The sequence below is a fragment of the Tursiops truncatus genome, chromosome 15 (genome assembly GCF_011762595.2).
Source record: "Tursiops truncatus isolate mTurTru1 chromosome 15, mTurTru1.mat.Y, whole genome shotgun sequence".
In the NCBI taxonomy this organism is placed as follows: Eukaryota; Metazoa; Chordata; class Mammalia; order Artiodactyla; family Delphinidae; genus Tursiops; species Tursiops truncatus.
This window is the reverse complement of record NC_047048.1, coordinates 9,675,844-9,700,306: the sequence shown is the minus strand read 5'-3', so window position 1 is coordinate 9,700,306 and position 24,463 is coordinate 9,675,844. Positions and strand designations below refer to the sequence as shown.

General features: G+C 48.2%; 1 protein-coding gene and 1 non-coding gene across 2 annotated transcripts; one reads left to right on the top strand and one right to left on the bottom strand.

Moving 5' to 3' along the window:
* The first annotated feature begins 924 nt into the window (after window positions 1-924).
* On the top strand, window positions 925-23,195 carry RFC2 (replication factor C subunit 2). Its single transcript, XM_033839394.2, has 11 exons — window positions 925-1,080; window positions 3,731-3,800; window positions 5,988-6,029; window positions 6,329-6,435; window positions 9,962-10,063; window positions 11,356-11,456; window positions 18,601-18,758; window positions 19,008-19,073; window positions 19,798-19,878; window positions 21,075-21,188; window positions 22,776-23,195. Exons 1-11 carry the CDS (start codon window positions 974-976, stop codon window positions 22,884-22,886), a joined length of 1,059 nt encoding a protein of 352 aa, XP_033695285.1. The 5' UTR covers window positions 925-973; the 3' UTR covers window positions 22,887-23,195.
* On the bottom strand, window positions 16,617-16,689 carry TRNAG-GCC (transfer RNA glycine (anticodon GCC)). Its single transcript has one exon. It is a non-coding gene; the product is annotated as a tRNA-Gly (tRNA).
* Window positions 23,196-24,463: the final 1,268 nt, after the last annotated feature.

Sequence of the window (24,463 nt, the reverse complement as noted above, 5' to 3'; positions counted from 1 at the left end):
ACCACTTACAACCCAAATGACACTGGACAAATTAGTCATTCTCAAGCCTGTTTCTTCATCTGTAAAACGAGGGTAATGTGAGTATCCACCTCGGGTCTAGTGCATAGTAGAGGATAGTAAATATAGTCACCATTCGTTATTTTTATTAGTTGTTATTATTATGTTAGCTAGGCAATGGGAGGAAAGATTAGTTCAACAGGTAGAAAACCAGCCCAAAAGAATACTCAAAGCACTTGTGAATATGCAGTATCTATTTTTCTGGAATGAAACTGATTCATATTTTACAGAGGGGCAGTTCCTCCTCTGCAAAATGAGAGTAATTCCCATTTTGTAGCATTATGAGAATTTCCTGATAATAAACGTCAGGTTCCAGGGTGCAGGAGCCCACCTGCAATGGGAGCTAGTGTTCTGCATGGGGACATTCTGAGCAATCGAGAAAAGTGGGCAAGGGCAGGTCCCAGACGTCGGCTCCGGCCTTCCGCCGTCCAGGACCGCTGGACATCAGTCCCTGTCTGTGTCCGCCGTCAGGTCCTGCGTTTGGGCGGAATGTCCACAGGCTCCGGCTTCTCCCTGCACCGGGCAGGATGCTCCTACCCTGCCAGGCCTGTCTGGCGTGCGGCCCCACCTCCGTGCAGCGGTTCCCCACGGGCCGCACAGACAGGGCCTCCCCGACAAATCTCACAAAGACGAAAACCAACGAACGTCCCTTATTGGAGCGACCAGCCTTCTCGGAAGGCGATGCGGTCCGGTCTCGCCTTCCACTCACTACCCAGACCGTACACCAGGTCTCCCATAGCAACTGCCGTCAATAGCAACTAGCTCCCCCGCCAGGCCAGTGCCCTCTGCGCAGGCGCAGAAAGGGGCGGGCAGAAGGCTTCCGCTCGCGCCCAGAGTCCCTCGCAAGCAAGGGGCGGTGCCTGCGTGATGGCGTCATGGGGTGAGGTCTCTGGAGGCGGGAAGAGGCGGCGGGAGAATGGAGGCGCAGGAGAGTGGCGGTGGCAGTGGCGAGTGCGGGGCCCAGGACCCTGACCCGGCCCCCAGCAAGGCCCCCGGCAGTGCCGGCCAGTACGAGCTGCCGTGGTGAGGATCCAGGCCATCAACGATGGGTTCTCTGGACATGTGGGTGGGCGAGTGGCGGGCCGTGTGTCCCGGGGTAACCAGGGGCGGGAGCTCATTTGGGGGTCACCTGAGCGGAGCAGGAGGCCCCGGGGTGGTGTCCAGTAGATTATTATTTGAAGAAGGCAAGGGATGTGGGTCGCTAAGCCCACCTGGGGTGGAGAGTGACCAGTCTGAACTCTGGAAGCGGGGTCTTGGTCAGAACAATGCTAGTTGTGATAATAGCCGCCCGCTGCGACCACGCACTGTGCACCAGGCGCTGTGCCAGCCACGACTCTGATGGTCGCTCGGCGGGCAGTGTCGGACGCAGATCCGGAATCGGGATGGTGTGAAGGCACCCGCCTGTTTTCCGTGGCTTGCTCACTTTAAATAGCAACATCCTGGGCAGCTGGGAGGAAAGGTGACTTGGGAAGTCACCTGCCAACAGGCGCAGGTGTAGGGCAGGCTCTCCACTCGGTTTCCACTCCCTGTGCGCACCTCTCGGAACTCCCCACTGGGCGTGGGAATGGTTTCCTCCCTGTCCGCTGCGTATTCCCATCCCTCCAGCCCACCCCTCTTCTTGGCGAGACCAGATACCTAAATGATGGGCAGTATAGCTTACTGGAATATCTACGCTGCGCTATCCAGTCCCCCCGCCACTAGCCACATGAGTCTGATGCTAGTCCGAATTGAGATGGGCTTGTAAGTGTACAATACACGCCGTATTTCAAGGACTTAGTTTTAAAAAAACTCAGTAATTTTTATATTGATTACATGTTAAAAATGATAATATTTTGAATATATTAGGTTCTCTAAATCATATTAGTAAAATAACTTCACCCATTTTCTTTTTACCTTTTTAAATGTGACTATGAGAAAGTTTAAGATTACATATGTGGTTTGCATTATAATTTTCACACACGACCCTATTTTAGATGCTTAAGATACTTCAGTGTGCAAAACAAATTCTGTTGTCACAGAGCTTACATTTGATAGAGAAAGACAAAGTAAAAAATGAACAAGTAGACATATAATATATTTGATGGTGACAGCTTCTGTGGAGTAAATCGCTATGGTGGTCAGGGAAGGCCTCTGATGAGATGATATTTGAGTAAAGACCTGAATTCAGGGAAGAAGCCATGTGGCCATGGAGGCAGAGAGAGCTTTCAGTCAGGGAGCAGCTATGAAGGTCCTGAAGGAGGAGTATGTTTGCCTTGTTCAAAGTCTAGCTGAGAGGGACTTCCCTGGTGGCTCAGTGGTTAAGAACCTGCCTGCCAATACGGGGGACACGGGTTCGAGCCGTGGTCCAGGAAGAACCCACATGCCGTGGAGCAACTAATCCCATGCGCCACAACTACTGAGCCTGCGCTCTAGGGCTTGCGAGCCACAACTACTGAGGCCGTGTGCCACAACTACTGAAGTCCTGGCGCCTAGAGCCCGTGCTCTGCAACAAGAGAAGCCACCGCAAATGAGAAGCCCATGGACCACAACGAAGAGTAGCCCCCGCTCACCGCGACTAGAGAAAGCCCGTGCAACGAAGACCCAATGCAGCCAAAAATAAATAAATAAAATAAATTTATTAAAACAGAACAAAATCTAGCTGAGATTTCAGCTGCAAACATTCCCAGGTGGCGATTCCTCCCTCCTCTGGGCTTCCACAGCCCGTGGTTTTCATAAGCAGTTTAGCATTGTAGTGGGATTTGCCAAGCTGTGTCTCCCCGCTAGTGGGAAAGCCCTTGAGAGCAAGAACTATGTTTTGCTCGTGTCTGCACCTGCTACCTTCTTCCCGTTGAGTGTGCTAGCTCCTTACCCACCGCTTGGCACCTGGAGGGGGCTGAGCATGAAGAATAAATGAGGAGGAACAAGCATGCTGCATCTGCGGACCTTGGAAGAGAGCTGTCTCTGTTTTCTGCAGTATGTGGCAAAAAAGCTTTGCATGCAGCTCCTTCTGGTGCAAAACCAGTACCTGGAGGGAATACAAGCTAAGAGTAAATCAGGGACTATCATAAAGGCAGAGGAAGTCCTGATGGTCAAATCATTGCAAATCTACTTCCTGTTCTATTCTCAGAGCCAGAGAAAGTCACTTTCTCTCATAGCATAGCTTGCTTAGTAGAAGAAGTATTGGTCTGAAAAGGCCACTAGGCTGTCCAGTCCACACAGCCTAGTAGGATCACAGGATAGGCCTGCGGTTTCTGTCTAGTCAGCCGTGCTGGGCACCTGGCACAAGTCTGCAGACACTGGCAGTTAAAGGATGAGAAGGGGCCCAGTTGCATCCATGTCTGTCAGAGCAAATGGTGTCAGTGCTGCGTGCGCTGGACCTCTGTTGTGATGGGCAGACTGTGTGGCCACACAGTGTCACATTTCTCCAGATGGCCTGCTCTGGCCCTTCTCCAGCACCAGCAGGTGTTTCTCTGCTGTGGCGGGTTTGAAGTCTTTGGTGCACAATTCTCATGCACTTGACTTTTCAAATGGCACTCGGGCATCTCTTTAAATTTAAAACCTGCAACCATTTGATGTATTTTTATTGAATGTATATCATCTTCTGACAAAGCTCCCAGAATTGCCCTTTAGTGCTTTCTTTTGGGTAGCGTGAAAATAGCCGTGTCAACATCTTTATGCATTTTCTTAAAAACAGGGTTGAAAAATATAGACCAGTAAAGCTGAATGAAATTGTCGGGAATGAAGACACAGTGAGCAGGCTGGAGGTGAGTTTTTAAAAGAGGATCTTACATCTCATTATTGTGACTTTGATAAGCTCAAGGCATTTGGAGGAAGACAGCCAAGGTAGCGAGCTGGGGGCTGGCCACAAATCCAGAAGAATTAAGGGAATGGGAGACATTCAGTTTGGAGAGGAATCTAGAAGACAGGGTGGGTAACTTCAGATGTTTGAAGGACTGGCTCATTGGAGAGGGCTTATCAGACTTGTTTTGTATTCTTCAAGAGCAGAGGTGGCAAACTTTGTCTGCAAAAGTCGATGAATAGATATTTTAGGCTTTGCAAACCATATAAAGTCTTTGTCACATATTCTCTGTATTTTTTTTTGGCCGTGCCGCGTGTGCAGCTCATGGGGTCTTAGTTCCCCGACCAGGGATTGAACCCGCGCCCCCTGAACCCGCGCCCCCTGCAGTGGAAGCGCAGTCTTAACCACTGGACCCCCAGGGGAAGTCCCTTTGTTTATTTTTTAAACAACCCTTTAAAAATGTGAAAACCATTCTTAGCTAGGGAGCTTATAAAAATGGGTCTCAGGGTGGACTCCCCCCACTCCCCCCACCTTCCTCTCCATCATAATTGCTAAGCCCTGCCTAAAGCAACTAAGTGACAAGGCAACCGACTTCAGGATGACACAAACCGGGAGCAAGCAGAAACAGTCAGCAGTAGAGGAAGCTTTGAATTCCCAGCCCTAGAGGTCTTTAGGCAGAATCTAGAAGCCCAGCTATCTGAGACATGACAGAGGCAGTCTCTGTAGTAACTGGGGCTTAGACTTCAATAGCTACCAAGGTATTTATTTATTTTACAGACTTATTCATGTGGCAAATATTTGAATATCTTCTCTGGGCTAGTTATGGTGCGGTTTTAGGAACGGTTGATATAATGGTGAACAGACTAGACCTGAGCCCAGCTCTGCGTGGGATTTACAGTCGAACTGGGGCAGCATTAAAGTCATCAGGCCATGTGATAAGCACTCTGCCAGGGGACGTACAGGGGCTGTGGGGGCATGTGGGTTAGTTCAGGGAAGAGTTAACCTGTTTACAGAGTCCTAATTCCCAAATGGAAGAAGTGACACCAAAGCTAAGTGAGTGGGAGTCAGCCAGACTTGGGGGGTCGGGGGTGGAGAGAGGGGAGGCAGCAGGAACAGCATGTGCAAAGGCCCGGAGGTGAGAGAGAGCATGGTTTATTCTATGGCGGGGGTGGGGGGTGGGGGGTGGGGAATGCCATCTGAGTGGAATACAGAGTAGTGCTTTCCCGACATGGATGGCATACGAATCGCCTGGGGGTGCTGTCAAAATGCAGGTTCTGATCTGGTAGTTCTGGAGTGGGGTCAGAGAGTCTGCATTTCTGACAAGCTCCCAGGAGATGCCGATGCTGCTGGTCTGTGGAGCCTACCAAGTAACGAGGCTGTAGAGCACATGTCCTGGGGGGTGGGAGGGGTGGGAGGGGTGAGCTGGTGAGGTGGGCAGGGCCTCGTGAGCCAGGTTTAAGGGTTTGAGTCATCCAAGAGTTCCAGTCAGGTAAGAGTGTTTTCAGAGATGTGTATTTTAGAAAATTGGTTATGTTACCATATGGGAAATGGATTGGAGTGGGGCAAGATTAGATGCAAGGAGACCAGCCAATGGCCTGTTGAAAGCAATGCAGGCAAGAGGTAATGGGCTAAGAAGAATCTAAAAAAGAGTGGCTATATGTACATGTATAACTGATTCACTTTGCTGTACACCTGAAACTAACACAACATTGTAAATCAACTAGACTCCAATAAAAATGTAAAAAAATAATAATTTTTTAAAAAGAGGTCCTGGGCTAAGAAAGTGGCAGTGGGCTGAAGAGAAGGAAGTGGTCTCCAGATAAAGGAGAAAGGGGGGCCCAGCCTTTGTCACTGAGGGGCTGCATGGGGTGAGGGAGAAGGCCAATCAGGGATGACGGTGACCTCCAGGTTCCTGGTGTGGGCGGGAGGGTTGACGCCGTTGACAGTCCACGGAAGGGGAAACATGGGGGGACCTCAGGTTTATAGGGGAAAGTGTTGAATTCAGGTTAGAGTGTGTTGACCTGAGTGTTCCATGGGGCATCCACATGGAACAGTTTGTAGCCATGTTTGCTACACGGGCCTGTGTGGTTGGGGAGACCTGGCTCCTCAAGTTTGCAGATGAACCAGTTTTAACGAGCATTTCTTCCTTCAGGTCTTTTCAAGAGAAGGGAATGTGCCCAATATCATCATTGCTGTGAGTACTGGGTCCTGGCCCTGTCGGACATCTTGGAGGCTCGTTTTCGCCCCCTCTTAAGCGCTTTCTCATGTACAGAGCTTCCTCCTCAGAGAAGCCCATGACCACCAGAGCCCATACCATTCCCACCTCCCACTGGTGAGGCCTGCGGGTTGGTTGCTGTATTGATCTGGTGTGTGCTATGGGTTGGGAGGGCTCTAGGCGGGGCCTGAGTGCAAAGAGTGGTGAGCAGTAAATCGGGAGTTCTCATTACGTTCATTCTGTTGGCTTGAAGCACTTACTGGAGATCTCATTCCTAGGGCCCCCCAGGAACCGGCAAAACTACCAGCATCCTGTGTTTGGCACGAGCCCTGCTGGGCCCGGCCTTCAAGGATGCCGTTTTGGAGCTCAATGCCTCAAATGACAGGTACACCTGGGAGTTAGGCCTGAAGGGTGGCAAGTGTTTTACCTTTTGAGCTGTTATAGAAACAACATTTTTCAGGTCTCTGTAGCACTTATAGAGCTTGTTTTGCTGGCTTTGTGTTTTCCTTTAATCTTTCCAATGAAAGAGAATGGGGATTGCTGGCTTGTTGATGTGGCATCATAAGCACTTGACTTGTTGGTTTAGTTTTTTTTTTTTTAATGGAGAGTTTAAAAATTACTTTTAATTGTGCTGAAATACACATCGCATAAAATTTACCATCTTGGGACTTCCCTGGCGGCGCAGTGGCTAAGGATCCACCTGCCAATGCAGGGGACACGGGTTCAAGCCCTGGTCCGGGAAGATCCCACATGCCGCAGAGCAACTAAGCCCGTGTGCCACAACTACTGAGTCCGCACTCTAGAGCCCGCGAGCCACAACTACTGAGCCCGCATGCCTAGAGCCCGTGCTCTGCAACAAGAGAAGCCACCGCAATGAGAAGCCTGCCTGCCGCAACGAAGAGTAGCCCCCGTTCGTTGCAACTAGAGAAAGCCCGTGCGCGGTGATGAAGACCCAACACAGCCAAAAATAAATAAATAAAATAAATAAATTTATTAAAAAAAAATTTACCATCTTAACCATCTTTAAGTGTACAGTTCAGTGGCGTTGGGTACATTCACAGTATTGTGCAACAGATCTCCAGAACTGTTTTCTTCTTCCCAAACGGAAACTCTGCACCCATTAAACAACAACTCCCCATTCCCCTCCCCTAGCCCTTGGCACCCACCATGTGACTTTGTGTCTCTATGAATTGACTGTTCTAGGAACCGCACACAAGTAGAATCATACAGCATTTGTGCTTTTGTGACTGGCTTATTTCACGCATATTTCAGGTTCCTCCATGTTGTAGCACGTGTCAGAATGTCCCTCCTTTTTCAGGCTGAGTGGTATATACCACTATGTTTTGTTTATCCATTCAGCTGACAATGGACACTTGCGTTGCTTTTATCTTTTGAATATTATGAACTGTGAATAATACTGCTATGAGCAGGAGTGCACAAATATCTCTTTGAGACCCCGCTTTCAATTCTTTCAGATATAGACTCAGAAATGGAATCACTGGATTATTTGGTAATTCTATGTTTCAATTTTTGAGGGACCGCCGTACTGTTTTCCATAGTGGCTGCACCATTTTACATTCCCATCGACAGCACACAAGGGCTCCCTTTTCTTCACATCCTCACCAACACTTGTTATTTTCTGTTGTTGTTAGTAACCATCCTAATGGAGGTGGGCTGCTAGTTTACTTTTTTTTTTTAATTTATTTTTGGCTGCGTTGGATCTTCATTGCTACACGCTAGCTTTCTCTAGTCACATCGAGCGGAGGCTACTCTTCGTTGAGGTGCACAGGCTTCTCACTGCGGTGGTTTCTCTTGTTGCAGAGCATGGGCTCTAGAGCACGGGCTCAGTAGTTGTGGCACACGGGCTTAGTTGCTCCACGGCACGTGGGATCTTCCCGGACCAGGGATCGAACCTGTGTCCCCTGCCTTGGCAGGCGGATTCTTAACCACTGCGCCACGAGGGAAGTCCCTACTACTTTTATTTTTTTTAACATTAAATTTACCATCTTAACCTTTTTGCTTTTATAAATTTATTTATTTATTTTCGGCTGCACAGCGTGGCTTGTGGGATCTTAGTTCCCCGACCAGGGATTGAACCCCCGCCCATGGCAGTGAGAGAGCCGAGTCCTAACCACTGGACTGCCAGGGAACTCCCCCAGTTTACTTTTTAGACATGGGATAGTAGAGGATTAAAAAATGAGGACCTGTTGAATAAAATGTCTGCGAAGTCTGCCTTTGGTTATTCCCTGAGGACGTGGTTCTCTACTCTGCAACGTTTTCCTGGTTTTGATGATGTATACAGACCTGAAACGGGCTCTGTTGTTTGAATGCAACTAACAGCTCATCGGATGCCATGAACACGCCTGCAGTTGAGCCGTTTTGTAAACGCCGATTCCAGATGGCAGATACCAGCAGAAAATTTTGGTGGCTCTTAACTTTGTTGAAGAGAGAATGGCCCATAATTGCAAATATTTTCAATTTTAGATTTATTAGAGCGATCCATACAATGGCTTTTTTTGGTTCCTTTATCATCTATTTCCTTCCAGGAACCTTATTATACACACCTACCTTCAGCTTTTGATCACTTACAAACTGTACCCTGTAAATGTGGGTGTTCGAATATCAAAGATGAACGAATACTGTCACATGTTCTTTTTTTTTTTTTGATACAGTTATTTATTTATTGGCTGTGTTGGGTCTTTGTTGCTGCTCTCAGGCTTTCTCTAGTTGCGGCGAGCAGGGGCTACTCTTCATTGTGGCACTCGGGCTTCTCATTGCAGTGGCTTCTCTTATGGAGCACGGGCTCTAGGCTCATGGGCTTCAGTAGTTGTGGCACGCAGGCTCAGTAGTTGTGGCTTGAGGGCTTAGTTGCTCCACGACATGTGGGATCTTCCCAGACCAGAGCTCGAACCCGTGTCCCCTGCATTGGCAGGCAGATTCTTAACCATTGTGCCACCAGGGAAGTCCTGTCACATGTTCTTTTAGCAAAACAGGATGGTCCAAGTTCTTGTCACAAGACATTGGAGAGCTAAGTCCTTCCTGTTGAGTGACTAACTGGGTGAAAATATGTTTAGTTTTTGTCCTTAGAAATATGTTCACGCCTTGATTCTTAAGTTTGAGAAAATTCATGGAGGATTTTGGCATCTGAAGACTCGTAGTCTAAAATTTTGTTTATGTGATCTATTTCACCATCAGCATCATCAGAGTCTAGAATCCTGCTGTCTCTCTACTTCATTTTCTGACTTGTCTTATAATGATGAAACATCTTCCGCTGTCATTTCTTTTCTCTGTGACATTATGGGTAGAAAATGAAAAATTTTGAATTTTTGGCTGTTGTCAATGAAAGCTTTCAGATGGTGTATCTGAACTACTTTTGTATCTTCCAGAAAGATAATGTAGTACCTCACAAAACAATAAAAAACCGAAGGATGAGGCAGTAGTAACAGTTTTTCTGAATATTGCATCGATCTTCTAAGCATTTCTATCACTTTCATTTCATTATTTTAGTCTTTTTTAGCATAGTTGGGAATAATTGATGAGTAATGATGAAATAAGTACTAGGATGATGAAGTAGCAAACATTTTAAGATACAGGAAGCATAAGATTACTGAGACCCCCAAAATGTATCTTAGATTATAAAGAATCCAGTGGACCCGTATGATAGTTGCAAGATAAAATGAGTTTCATTCTGTTTTTAAAAAGTAACTAAATTTTTTCCTTTGTTCTTCTGAAGACCTCCAAGAAGGAATAAAAGTAATGAATGACAATCCTTATAAATAGTTAGAGTGCCCAAAAAGAAACTTAAAAACTAAAGTTGGGTCCATGATGGTGTCCTGAGGGTTAACAGTCCCCGTGAAGGTGAGTGAATTGGTCTCAGAAGGTGACAGTAATATTGTGGCTCATTGTTTCAGGGGCATTGACGTTGTGAGGAACAAAATCAAAATGTTTGCCCAACAGAAAGTCACCCTTCCCAAAGGGCGACACAAGATCATCGTCCTGGATGAAGCAGACAGGTAGAGTGCTTTGCCAGGAATTTTTTACCTTGATCTCTGAGTCTTTTATCGGCTGTATTAAATCAGGAGGAAGAGCTCTCACCTTGGCACTTCTGTGACAGATTTGCTTATCACATCTTCAAAAGAGATTTAATAGAGGCCTGAGCCCTGAACCTGATCTTAATTAAGTAATTTACAAACATTTGTCTAAGACAGTTAAGGTGTTTGTTCCAGCATCACTTACATGCATAATTTAAATGATTTTTTTAAATTGTGGTGAAATATATCTAACAGAAAATTTACCATTTCAGCCATTTTCAAGTGTACCATTCAGCGGCACTTAGTACATTCACAACATTGTGCGATCATTATCAGCATAAATGAGAAAATGTTAGGTGCCATTTAGAAAAATAACAGTAATTCATGTTCTTTGAAGAAACTTTTAAAGATATGGGTAATTTCTTGCTTTATTTTATCTCCTGTTTTTCTACACTGTGCATTTTTACATAGTTGAGATGATAATAATTATAATTTTTGTATCCTGGTTTTGCGTTTTAACGCGAAAAGCAGAGTTCCATGTTATTGTAATCTTGTTGTGAACATAGGTTTTTTTTTTTTTTTGCGGTACGCGGGCCTCTTACCGCTGTGCCCTCTCCCGTTGCCGAGCACAGGCTCCGCACGTGCAGGCCCAGTGGCTATGGCTCACGGGCCCAGCCGCTCCGCGGCATGTGGGATCTTCCTGGACCGGGGCACGAGCCCCCGTCCCCTGCATCGGCAGGCGGACTCTCAACCACTGCGCCACCAGGGAAGCCCTGAACATAGGTTTTAATTGCTGTATTCTGTGCCATTTTGTTCCATAGTGGGGATACACCTTAACCATTTTACTGTAACATTATTTACAGCAGTAATAGCCGCTAACGTTTATCCAGCACGTATCTGTAAGCATTTGCATTATGCTAGGTGCTCTGCTACACACTTTACATGTTATTGTTTTATTTAACTGTCATAACAACCCTCTGAGGTGGGCAGTAGCATTATCTCCTTATAGGCGATGACATTGAGGCTCAGATAATTTGCCTAAAGGTCCCACAGGAGTGGATGAAGGAGCTTTGAGGTGAGCCCAGGCAGCCTGCCTGCAGGGCCTCTGCTCTGTCCATGTGCAGCCTGTCTGCGTGAGGCCCACACGGGGTCCCAGAGAGAGACTGAGCATGCCCAATCAGGAGTGTAGGCTTCCCAGGGTCCATAGGAGGGGATTTGTGTCCCATGGACCTTGGGTCCCAGCTGCAAACCGCCCCTTGTGTTTTTCTTCTCAGCATGACTGATGGAGCCCAGCAAGCCTTGAGGAGAACGATGGAAATCTACTCCAAAACGACCCGCTTCGCTCTTGCTTGTAACGCTTCGGATAAAATCATAGGTGAGGGTCAGCTCTGCATGGCTCGGGGTCCACGTGCCGTTCACGTTGGCTCTTTAGCAGCAGAAGAGAAGGGGCTTTTGATCGCCTGCCGTGGGCTGAGCACTGTATAATCTGCTTTCTCATTTAATCTTATATAATTCTATGAGGAGGTATTATTAGTTCCACCTTAGAGATGAAAAAAACATGGAGCTCAGAGAGGTCGAATAGTTTGCCCAAAGTCTCACGGCAAGCCGAAGAGCTGGGATTGGAACCCCAGGTCTGTCTGACTCTTGCATCACAGGCGCGTGTGATGTTTTGGTATCCTGTGCGCAGTGTCACGGTCATGGCCCCTGTGCAGATGCGCTCTTGCGCTTTCTGTGTGTCTGGAGCGCTTGGCATACAGTGTGTCTGCACGCTGGGTTTTGTCATTACCAGGAGTTGCCTCCCCTGTGAAACCTCACACGCTCATCTTCCTGACCTGGCGTTGGTCCTTCCAGCCCCCTCCCTCCCTCCCTCCTTCCCTCCCAGCAGTCTGTCTTCTTCCTCACTGCTTTGAGCCCTCCCACCTCAGTGTCTCAACTTCCTGCTGGTTTCACACCCTTCCCTTTCTGATACAGACTATGAGCACAGCCCAGCTTTTTTTCACTCTCTCTCTGACTATTTCTCACAGCTCTCTTGTCCCTCTGTCCTTGCCTCACATCCGCCCCGCTAACCCCCAGCCTGTGTAAGCTCAGCCGTCCGGCTCCTCCACCCAGACAAGCGTGGTACCAACCATGATGCCCCCCAAAGTCATTGTCTCCAGCCCCAGTGGGCTCGTGGCCCTTGACCTTCCCCAGGTCATGAATCTATTCCACAAACATCTACTCTGTTCCTAGTAGGCGTCGGGCACTAGGCTAGTGCAGAGCAGACAGAGTTTAACAGGAAACGTTCTCTACCTTCAAGACACCCATGGTGCAGTGGAGGAAACTGTGCTAAAAGGTCTTGATTTATGGCCGCGTATGATGCTTGTCTCCTTACCAGTGGTAGGACAGGTCTGGGAGGGCGGGAGCTGTGTTATACTTAAAGAACTGCCCCCACCCCCCAGTGCATTTTTTTTTAATTTAAATTTTTATTATAAATTTTACTGTAAAAGTGAAATGAACAATATCCTAGAAGTCAAAATTCTATCTACAGGTAATGGCAAGAGTAGGGAAACTACAGAGTCCAGATTTTACCAAATAATGTTCAACTTTCCAGATCAGCAGCTTAACTGGAAACAACATGAACTTTGTAAGCAAACAGATTTCAAATCAAATCCCTGCTCCCCTAACTAACAACTGAGTGGTATCAAACAAGGTAGCTGTGCTATCTTTTTTTTTAAAACATCTTTATTGGAGTATATAATTGCTTTACAATGTTGTGTTAGCTTCCGCTGTATAACAAAGTGAATCAGCTATATGTATACATATATCCCCATATCCCCTCCCTCTTGCATCTCCCTCCCACCCTCCCTATCTCACCCCTCTAGGTGGTCACAAAGCACGGAGTTGATCTCCCTGTGCTATGCAGCTGCTTCCCACTAGCTATCTATTTTACATTTGGTAGTGTATACATGTCAGTGCTACTCTCTCACTTTGTCCCAGCTTACCCTTCCCCCTCCCCGTGTCCTCAAGTCCATTCTCTACGTCTGCGTCTTTATTCCTGTCCTGCCCCTAGGTTCATCAGAACCATTTTTTTTTCTTTTTTAGATTCCATATATATGTGTTAGCATACGGTATTTGTTTTTCTCTTTCTGACTTACTTCACTCTGTATGACAGACCCTAGGTCCATCCATCTCACTGCAAATAACTCAATTTCGTTCCTTTTTATGGCTGAGTAATATTCCACTGTATATATGTGCCACATCTTTATCCATTCATCTGTCAGTGGACACTTAGGTTGCTTCCGTGTCCTGGCTATTGTAAATAGAGCTGCAGTGAACATTGTGGTACATGACTCTTTTTGAATCATGGTTTTCTCAGGGTATATGTCCAGTAGTGGGATATCTGGGTCATATGATAATTCTATTTTTAGTTTTTTTAGGAACCTCCATACTGTTCTCTGTAGTGGCTGTATCAATTTACATTCCCACCAACAGTGCAAGAGGATTCCCTTTTCTCCACACCCTCTCCAGCGTTTATTGTTTGTAGATTTTTTGATGATAGCCATTCTGACTGGTGTGAGGTGATACCTCATTGTAGTTTTGATTTGCATTTCTCCAATGATTAGTGATGTGGAGCACCCTTTCATGTGTTTGTTGGCAATCTGTATATCTTCTTTGGAGAAATGTCTATTTAGGTCTTCTGACCATTTTTGGATTGGGTTGTTTGTCTTTTTGATATTGAGCTGCATGAGCTGCTTATATATTTTGGAGATTAATCTTTTGTCAGTTGCTTCGTTTGCAAATATTTTCTCCCATTCTGAGGGTTGTCTTTTCGTCTTGTTTATGGTTTCCTTTGCTGTGCAAAAGCTTTTAAGTTTCATTAGGTCCCATTTGTTTATTTTTGTTTTTATTTCCATTTCTCTAGGAGGTGGGTCAAAAAGGATCTTGCTGTGATTTATGCCATAGAGTGTTCTGCCTATGTCTTCCTCTAAGAGTTTTATAGTGTCTGGCCTTACATTTAGGTCTTTAATCCATTTTGAGTTTATTTTTGTGTATGGTGTTAGGGAGTGTTCTAATTTCATTCTTTTACATGTAGCTGTCCAGTTTCCCAGTGCCACTTACTGAAGAGGCTGTCTTTTCTCCATTGTATATTCTTGCCTCCTTTATCAAAGATAAGGTGACCATATGTGCATGGGTTTATCTCTGGGCTTTCTATCCTGTTCCATTGATCTATATTTCTGTTTTTGTGCCAGTACCATACTGTCTTGATTACTGTAGCTTTGTAGAATAGTCTGGAGTCCGGGAGCCTGATTCCTCCAGCTCCATTTTTCTTTCTCAAGATTGCTTTGGTTATTTGGGGTCTTTTGTGTTTCCATACAAATAGTGAAATTTTTTGTTCTAGTTCTGTGAAAAATGCCATTGGTAGTTTGATAGGGATTGCATTGAATCTGTAGATTGCTTTGGGTAGTATAGTCGTTTTCACAATGTTGATTCTTCCAATCCAAGAACATGGTATATCTTTCCATCTGTTTGTATTATCATTAATTTCTTTCATCAGTGTCTTATAGTTTTCTGCATACAGGTCTTTTGTCTCCTTAGGTAGGTTCATTCCTAGGTATTTTATTCTTTTTGTTGCAGTGGTAAATGGGAGTGTTTCCTTAATTTCTCTTTCTGATTTTTCATCATTAGTGTAGAGGAATGCAAGAGATTTCTGTTCATTAATTTTGTATCCTGCTACTCTACCAAATTCATTGATTAGCTCTAGTAGTTTTCTGGTAGCATCTTTAGGATTCTCTATGCATAGTATTGTCATCTGCAAACAGTGACAATTTTACTTCTTCTTTTCCAATTTGGATTCCTTTTATTTCTTTTTCCTCTCTGACTGTTGTAGATAAAACTTCCAAAACTATGTAGAATGATAGTGGTGAGAGTGGGCAACCTTGTCTTGTTCCTGATCTTAGAGGAAATGGTTTCAGTTTTTCACCATTGAGAATGATGTTGGCTGTGGGTTTGTCATATATGGCCTTTATTATGTTGAGGTAGGTTCCCTCTATGATGAGTTTTGATCATAAATCGGTGTTGAGTTTTGTCAGAAGCTTTTTCTTCATCTATTGAGATTATCATTTTTTTTTTTTTTGCGGTACGTGGGCCTCTCCCTGTTGTGGCCTCTCCCGCTGCGGAGCACAGGCTCCAGATGCACAGGCTTAGTGGCCATGGCTCACGGGCCTAGCCGCTACACGGCACGTGGGATCTTCCCAGACCGGGGCACGAACCCATGTCCCCTGCATCGGCAGGCGGACTCTCAACCACTGCACCACCAGGGAAGCCCCTATCATATGGTTTTTCTCTTTCGGTTTGTTGATATGGTGTATCACACTGATTGATTTGCGTATATTGAAGAATCCTTGCATTCCTGGGATAAACCCCACTTGATCATGGTGTATGGTCCTTTTAATGTGCTGTTGGATTCTGTTTGCTCGTATTTTTTTTTTTTTAATATTGACATATGTCGTGAATTTTTAAATTTATTTATTTATGGCTGTGTTGGGTCCTCGTTTCTGTGCGAGGGCTCTCTCTAGTTGTGGCAAGCGGGGGCCACTCTTTATCGCGGTGCGCGGGCCTCTCACTATCGCGGCCTCTCTTGTTGTGGAGCACAGGCTCCAGAGGTGCAGGCTCAGTAATTGTGGCTCACGGGCCCAGCTGCTCCATGGCATGTGGGATCTTCCCAGACCAGGGCTCGAACCCGTGTCCCCTGCACTGGCAGGCAGATTCTCAACCACTGCGCCACCAGGGAAGCCCTGTTTGGTTGTATTCTGTTGAGGATTTTTGCATCTATATTCATCAGTGATATTGGCCCGTAGTTTTCTTTCTTTGTGACATCTTTGTCTGGTTTTGGTATCAGGGTGATGGCGGCCTCGTAGAATGAGTTTGGGAGTGTTCCTCCCTCTGCTGTATTTTGGAAGAGTTTGAGAAGGATGGGTGTTAGCTCTTCTCTAAATGTTTGATAGACTTCGCCTGTGAAGCCATCCCCCCAGTGCATTTTGCATAGGGCTATACGTGGATGGGTCTGTTTTGTGATTTGAAACTGCAGTTATTGGTAGAGAAAGGTCTGGCCCTCCCTTTTCATGAAATTAATTTTTCTGGTATATATCGGTAGCATTCTGATTATTTTTTAATTTCTAAAGGGATATAAGAACCATGTAAACCAAATCTGTAAAGAAATGTATTGCTTAGCTTTAGAGGAGATGGTTCATGATCAAATCACTGCAGAGCTGATTTTTGAAACTGTCAGTAACAACCTCACCTTAGCTCCTGGAGCTACACCAGTTAAGGGAGAGCTCTGCTTTCTTGGAGGAAGGCTAGGACTGCTTTATTCTGACGTGTATCTGAATTCGCAGCTTTTGGTACTTCTCCAAAGAGAAAAATCTATGAAAGGAAACTTCTAGTGTAGTTTGCATATTAATTGCTTTTAGATAAGAATTCCATTGTGTTTTTTTTGTTTTGTTTTGTTTTATTTTATTTATTTTTTGGCCGCACCGCGTGGCACGTGGGATCCTAGTTCCCCGACCAGGGATCGAACCCAGGCCCCCCGCATTGGCAGTGCGGAGTCCTAACCACGGGACCACCAGGGAAGTCCCAAGAACTCCCGTTTCGAATTGGTCTTTCTCTTGTCTGTGCTGTTAAGCCAAATATGTAAAGAAGGTTCTGTCGTGAATCTTCCTGATTTCAGACAAATTGAAATGAACTCTTAGGAAAGCCGTTCTTTGAAACGTCTCATCCATTGGGCAGATGTTGAACACAGTGTTTTATGTGCACAGCATCTCCTCCACCCAAGGCACAGTGGAGGCTACAGACCTGTATGAGGCTCTGTCCCTGCCCATCAGGGGCTCACACAAGGCAGGGGGTGTGTCCCAAAGCCAGCAAGCCCTGAGCCATCTCAGGTCCTCCCTTTTCTGCTCACCACCACAGCCAGCCCCTCACCAGAATCAGGTCCAAGGTCATCCCACCTCCCCAGTGTCTTGAGCCCCTACCCCTCCTTCCCTCACTCTAGGTCTGGCCTCAGTTTCTCCCCTTCACTGGTGCCGTGTCCCTGCAGCTTCCCTGCACCTGAGTCACCAGCTGGCTGCCGGGGTCTTCTCAGCACAGGTCTGACCCTGCCACTCCCCCACTGAGCCCTTCAGTGGTCCCTCATGGCCCACACAGCCACGCCCGCCCCCATCCTAGCACACAGGAGCCCATTACCCGCAGCCTCATCTCCTTCTACCCTGTGTGACGCAGCTGCACAGTGCCTCACGGCTCCCCAGAGCCCCTGTGCCCTTTCATCACTCTTGCCTCTGAATGTGCTGTTCCTTTTGCCTTTCCGGCCTGGAAAGCTCGTCCCTGAAGGCCCAGCTCAGAACTCACCTCCACTGAGCTGATGGCTCTCCGGCTGGGCTCCTGGAGCCGTTCCTACAAACCTCTTCCATGGCCCTGTCCCGGGGTGTGGGAACATCCCTGTTGATGCTCACTCCTCTACCCCGGCAAACCTAAGCTCTGAGGGGCCGGGGCCTGGTCGTGGTGTTCGTCCACTGCATCCCTGGGGGAGGTAACTGGTTTCTTTAATGCAAATAAACGAACAGGAACATGTTCCTTGAAAGTGTATGTGAGAGCAAAGGAGGGGCGGTCACTTCGGTCTGGGGTGGTCTGGGCCGGCTCCGCGAGGAGGAGGGTGGGAGAAGAGCTTTTTCAATGACGGCTGTGATTTAAGTGGGGAGAAGCTGGGAAAGGACGTCCTTGGTGGGAAGAGCTGCCAGGAGAGCACAGGTCGATTTTTCCACGGGAGGCACGCGGGCTTAGGAGAGGAGAGACAGGTGAGGTTTGCGGAAGATTTTATGTAGGAGGGTCAGAGGTGGTCTGTGCTGTGACCTTGGTGGGCACAGGGTTTGCCTAGAAAGGCAGAGGTGATGACGGATCAACACATTTTGAGGAAAGCCAGTGGGGCAGCAGAGCAGGATGGATCAGAGACCCACTCGGGGCGTGGAGATCATGGAGATGCTGTGGTCATGGTCTGAACTGAAGGTCAGGGATAGCACCCAGAGTCCGGCATTTGTCCATCTGGTGGTTCTCATGTGCCTCAGAATCTGCTGTGGAAGCTTAAAGAAGCCACGCAGGTGCCCTGTTCTCACCCCAGACTGGCTGGGTCGTGACCTGCCCAGAAGGGCCCAGACGTACCTCCTACCCGGTGGTTCAGGAGGCCACCTGGGCGCGCACTGACTCCTGTGGGCTGTGGCACGTGGCTGTCTCTATCCTGGAGGATCTTTTCCCCTTCTGGAAGCCCTGGCCAGCCAAGGTCAGCCTGGGCAGTCCTAGCTGAGGCCACTATTGGTTGGTATTTTGAAATTGAGCCTGTTTGCCGGGTCCCTCTTGGGCACTGCTGGGCAGGGGCTGTGGCGTCAGCATGGCTGGGCCTCGTGGCTCTTGCGGCTGCTTCCGAGTAACTGAAGGACCGACGGGGTCACGCCGTGCTTTGCTGGGGAGCCTCACTCCCTTCCTATCCCGTGCAGAGCCCATTCAGTCCCGGTGCGCGGTCCTCCGCTACACCAAGCTGACCGACGCCCAGATTCTTGCCAGGCTGCTTTGCGTCATCGAGCAGGAGAAGGTGCCGCACACGGACGACGGCCTGGAAGCCATCCTCTTCACCGCCCAGGGCGACATGAGGCAGGTGCGTGCGCCACCGCTTGGGCGCCGGCCTCCCGGGCTTGCTGCACCCCTCGTTTGGGGGGAGAGGGGGGCGACTGCTGCCTGGGGATGAGTGTAGCCAGACTGGGGAACGTTGACCAGATACACTGGTGGGGCCTCGGGCCAGTGGGGAGCAGGCCTGCAAGTAGGGGGGTAAGTTCGGATCCCAAGAGGGGAGATGGGGCGGGCAGAGACCGAAGATCACCCTGGCCTTGTTTCTGCTCCTCGGCAGGCGTTGAACAACTTGCAGTCCACTTTCGCGGGATTCGGCTTCATCAACAGTGAGAATGTGTTCAAGGTAAAAGCTGGCGTGGGCATCACAGTCGACAGAGCGTCGTGCACCTGCCGGGGCCAGCAGAGGAGGGCGGGCGGGCGGCGTTGGGAGGAGGGGCACAGACTCGCCCCCGTGGAGAGTGGGAGGGGCTCGGCTGTGGCGTGGTGTGGGTGGTGGACGTGCCCCGCTGCTGCGGCAGGCCCAGGGCTTCCACGTGTGTCCTGTTTGGTCCTCACACATCCCTGCCCGCAGATGTTCTCATCATTTTGGGGCTGAGGAAACAGGCCCGAGATCACGCTGAGGCTGGGGGCCCTGTCCAGGGCAAGCCTGTTCCTCTTCCAGGTGGGAGATTGGCCCCCAAAGACCTCCCAGTTCTTAAGTGGGTTCAGAGAGTCCACTGGGCAGGTCATCTTCCCAGTGATGTAAGACAGGTGACTCGTGGCTTTGAAGCTGCCCCTTGCGTGTACATTCCTTATTGGCTCTTGTGAATTCATCTGGTGTGAGAAATCTGTAATGATGATGTCAGAGGCTTTCCCTCACCGCACTAGGTCGACACCAAACTCTATTTGGTGACGACTCTGGTGGTGAGAGAGGCATTCCCAAACCTTGTTCTGTTTGCTGGAGAATTCAATGTAAACAGCAAGTGAAGACGGTGGGTATCTAGGTTACCCAGACGTGGGTCTGCCAGGGCTCCTCCTCGGATGGCCCCCCTCAGCCCCAGACCGGCCTCTCTTTTCTGTTTGCTCAGGTCTGTGACGAGCCCCACCCCTTGCTGGTGAAGGAGATGATCCAGCACTGTGTGAGCGCCAGTATCGATGAGGCCTACAAGGTGGGTCTCCTCCCCCTTTCCTGACGCGGGGGGAACCTCTCGCTTCTTGAGCCGGGCAGAGAGGGCGCTCCCTGTGCTGGGGACTTTGCTCCATCTCATTCTTAACTGATGCTGGGAGTTGGGTACCCTCTACAGGTGAGAAAACTGGCTCAGAGGCTAAACTCGTTGCTCTAAATCACACTGCTTGAAAGTAATAGACCTGGAATTCAAAGTCATGCCTTTCTACTCGAATTATATTCTCTGCAAGAGGAATTTGTCCTCCTAGGACATGAGGAAAGAACAGCCCAATTCCTTGCTTTATAGAGAAAAGCCATCTTTCTCTTTGTGGAGGGGAGCTGTCCCCCTCTATCTTCCTGAAGAGCCTGGGAATGGGCATCCTGGGACCCAGAGCCTGGTCCTATGAGCAGATTCCAGTGGGCATCGTTGGGGTGTAGGTGACCCTCAAGTCCACGTGGGGGGCACTGATGTGATCTGAGGCCATTGCTCTGATTGCAGCCGGTTTCCCTCCCCCATGCTGCCACCAAACTAAGCTACAAGCTGAGTGGGTTTAGGGCAGAGCTCGACCTCTCGTGAAACTGGCGTGCAAGGCAGGGAGACCCAGGCACGTGGCCTGAAGGACGCCGTCAGATTTATGGACACGGGGCTAACCCCACCCCCTGCGTTTGCCCCAGGGAGCCAAGGACTCCAGGCCCTGCAGTTGGGGTGGGGTGAGCGTTGGAACTGGGGCCTGGGGTTGAGAAGGCAGGAGGCTGAGACCACTGCGGTCATCTCTGCCCTGGTCAGGATTTGTTCAGGCCTAATCGTCCCGGGGGTGTTCATTTATAAGAGTGGCAGCTCAGAGAGCGTAGCAGACACTCTGGGGTGCTTACTGGGATGATTAAAAAGTCTTTTTAAGAGCCTTGGATAAAGACGTTACAGGGTATGGTGGTAGACCATCTTGCAGTATGGTTTAAAACATTTGCGATACTATCTCTCTGCCTGCTGGGAAGATCGATCACCCCACATGACCTAAAGGGTGCGGCCCACCAGCAGGGCCGCTGCGTTGGGCCGATTCTTAGAAGCACTCGTGCTGTCTCAGATGGCCTGTCTGCTCCCAGCTGTGTGACGGGCCTGAGACTGGTGTGGGTTTGACCTCACTGCCCCCAGCATCCTTGTTCACACCGTTACGCGGCCTCCGTGTGTTTTCTTTTGTCTAGATCCTCGCTCACCTGTGGCATCTTGGCTATTCCCCAGAAGACATCATTGGCAACATTTTTCGAGTGTGTAAAACCTTCCAAATGGCAGAATACTTGAAACTGGAGTTTATTAAGGTCAGTGAGAGTAGAGCAGTGCTTCTCTCGTCAAGAACGTGGGCCACGCTGAGGTTTTGTTTTACTCGCAGACCAGGTGCCTGGAAGATGCTCAGTCAGTGGCCGGTCATCCTGGGGGCTGGGGGTTTGTTTAAGTCAGTCCTGCCAGGCAGTGACCTAGTGTTCCTTGGAATGACTCTCTTTATGAGAGAGGTATTTATTTGTTTGTTGTTTAAGTGAGATTAACTGAGGTGTAATTTAAATAGAGTAAAATTCAGCCTCTTGGGTGCATTCTGTTGACAAAAGCATTCAGTCTTGTAAACACCACTACAGTCAAGATATGAACAGCTGTGTCATCTCCCCAAATGTATGGGCTGCTTTGTAGTCAGCTTGTCCCCCTAGCACCTGGAAACCACCGATCTCTTTTCTCTTTGGGGGACAGAATGTTCCAGAAGGCCATACAAGTGGAATCAAGCAGAACGTAACCTTTTACGTCTGGCTTCTCTCACTTCACTTAATGCATTTTGGATTTGTTCACGTTGTTGCCTATGTCGGTGGGTCCTTCCTTTTCATTGCTGAGTCGTGTTCCCTTGTGTGGACGTCCCACTGTTGTTCACCAGTTGAAGGACACTTGAGTTTCCAGATTTTGGTGACAGTGAATAGAACCACTGTAAACATTTGTGTACGTGAACTGGTGTGAACATGAACCCCAGTTTTCATTTCTCTTGGGTAACTTCCCAGGAGTGAGATTCCTTGGTTGAATGGTAATCGAAGGGTTAACTTTATAGGAAACTTCCAAACTTTTCCAAAGTGGCTATAGAACTTTGCCTTTGTGTCAGCAATATGTGAGCATTCCAGACAATGCCCCTTCTGGTCAGCACTTGGAATGCTCAGTTGGTCTTTTTTAAGCCATTCTAATAGGTGTATAGTAGTATCTCATTATGGATTTAATTTGCATCTCCCAATAACTAATGATGTCAAGTACTTTTTCATGTGGCTCATTTGACATCCATGATCTTCTTTGAGGAAGTGTCTAAGTCTACCCTTTTTTTTTTTTTTTTTTTTTTTTTTTTTGTGGTACGCAGGCCTTTCACTGTTGTGGCCTCTCCCGTTGTGGAGCACAGGCTCCGGACGCGCAGGCTCAGCGGCCATGGCTCACGGGCCCAGCCGCTCCGTGGCATGTGGGATCTTCCCGGACCAGGGCACGAACCCGTGTCCCCTGCATCGGCAGGCAGACTCTCAGCCACTGCGCCACCAGGGAGGCCCTACCCATTTTTAAATTGGGTTGTTTGCGTTCTTATTATTGCGTTTTGAGAGTTCTTTGTATATTCTGGTTACAAGTCCTCTGTCAGATATGTGTGTTACAAATGTTTTTTCCCAGTCTGGCTTTTTTTTTCTTTTTCATTTTCTTAGCAGTACCTGTCAAAGAAATATCAGCAACCTTTTAGGAAATAAATTGAACTCCTCAGAGTTCATTTTTCAGCTGGAGTTTGAGTTCACTGCATCAATTTTGAGCAAACCATTCGTTTAGATGTTCAGATTTTAAAAACTAAACTTCTTCCCTCACTTATTAACCAGATTTAAATTTGATTTTTTTTTTTTTTTCAGGAAATTGGATACACTCATATGAAAATAGCAGAAGGTGTGAACTCCCTTCTGCAGATGGCAGGGCTCCTGGCCAGGCTGTGTCAGAAGACAATGGCCCCGGTGGCCAGTTAGAGCAGAGAACTCGTTCGCTGGGTTATGAGTCCTCGTCACTGAGAGGCAGGAGTCATAGCCTTCTGATGTGGAAAAAGTGCTGCCTTGGATGGCCCTGGAGTGCATCTTCCTTGCCGTCGCCTTCCAGTACGTCTCCCCTGCTCCTGGAGTGTTTACCCTCAGCCTCAGACTCGTGGTGGGGTGACAGCATGGAAAGGCCCCAGAGACCCTCCAGGGCCCAGTGCCTGATCTGTGCACGTGTTGGCATTTTAGTAATAAAACCGTACAGCTTTGTCAGCAGAAAGGTGGCAGTGCAAGGCCACAAGGAAAGCTGGCTTCCCGTCTCTGTGTTTACGCCCCTAGTGTCCTACAGGTAGAAAGGTGATTTCGATAATAGACTGGACAGGCTAATCTCAATCTTTCTAGAGGCCTAGAGGACAGTCCCACAGGGTGAGGCAGGGTTTGTTGTCATTTATCAGCTTCTCAGAACAGCCCAGGGCCCTGAGCCCTTCAGAAAGGACTTGGCAAGAATCACAGGCATAGGGGACCGTCCCACCAGGTCGCCTTTTCTGTGCAAACGGGTGTACTCATTCGCTTTAGAATTTCCCAGTGAATTTTGCATTAATTTGTGGAATCGCTTTTTCCTTTTTGGCAAGGTGTTATTTTTTTCCACGTTTAAAAATTATGAAAAATATCAATTGTACGTAAAACAGAGAATGATACAGTGAACTTCCACATACTCATCATCCATCTTAGCAGTTTTACCAACACGTGGCCAGTCTTGTTTCCTCTGTACCCGACACCAGCACCAGCATCCTACCCCACTCCCAGATTGTTCTGAAGCAAATCCCAGGCAGGGTTAGACACGTGTCCAGACCACGTGGTTGAATGGATACAGGAAAGGCTCCAGGGTCACTGGCTCTTTGCGGTTAGGGTTTTGATTAAGAGGGGGAAAAAAAATTAAGGTCCTCAGAAACTGCAGGGTGAAGGTTTACAAAAATACTTCGGCATACCGTCTCAATTGTTTGTTTTGTTTTGTTTTTTGGCAAACGGCTTGCGGGATCTTAGTTCCCCAACCAGGGCTCTCACCCAGGCCCCTGCAGTGAAGGCACCGAGTCCTAACCACTGGGCCGCCAGGGGAATTCCCTACCTTCTCACTCTTATCTTTTGTCTGGAGCCTTGGGACCCTTGTGAGGCGAAGGGATGCTCGTGCCCATGGTGCAAAGTGAGACCCCAGCTTCCCACACTCAGTGACAGCGGGGCAGGACCCCCTCCCGCTGGAGCCTCACTGCAGCCCCACCACACCTGTGCTCAGGCCTAAGCTGTCCTCTCCACGTCGTGAGGCCAGGACTGCGGGGTGTGAAGAGACAAGTGGCCAACAGCTGTGTTCTAGATGTTTTCTCTTCTAACTTCCTAACTTGCAGCATTAACTTCGTCTCATAGAATCGGTGCAGCCTCTGGAAAGAGGGTTGGACTCAGGGACCAAGTTCTTGTCCCCAGCCTTCTGTCTCTCTAGGCCTCAGGGTCCCTTTCTATGAAACAAGAAGCCTGACTTTCATTGCCTTAGAAGGTTCTACGTGAAGCAGGGAAAGCAGACG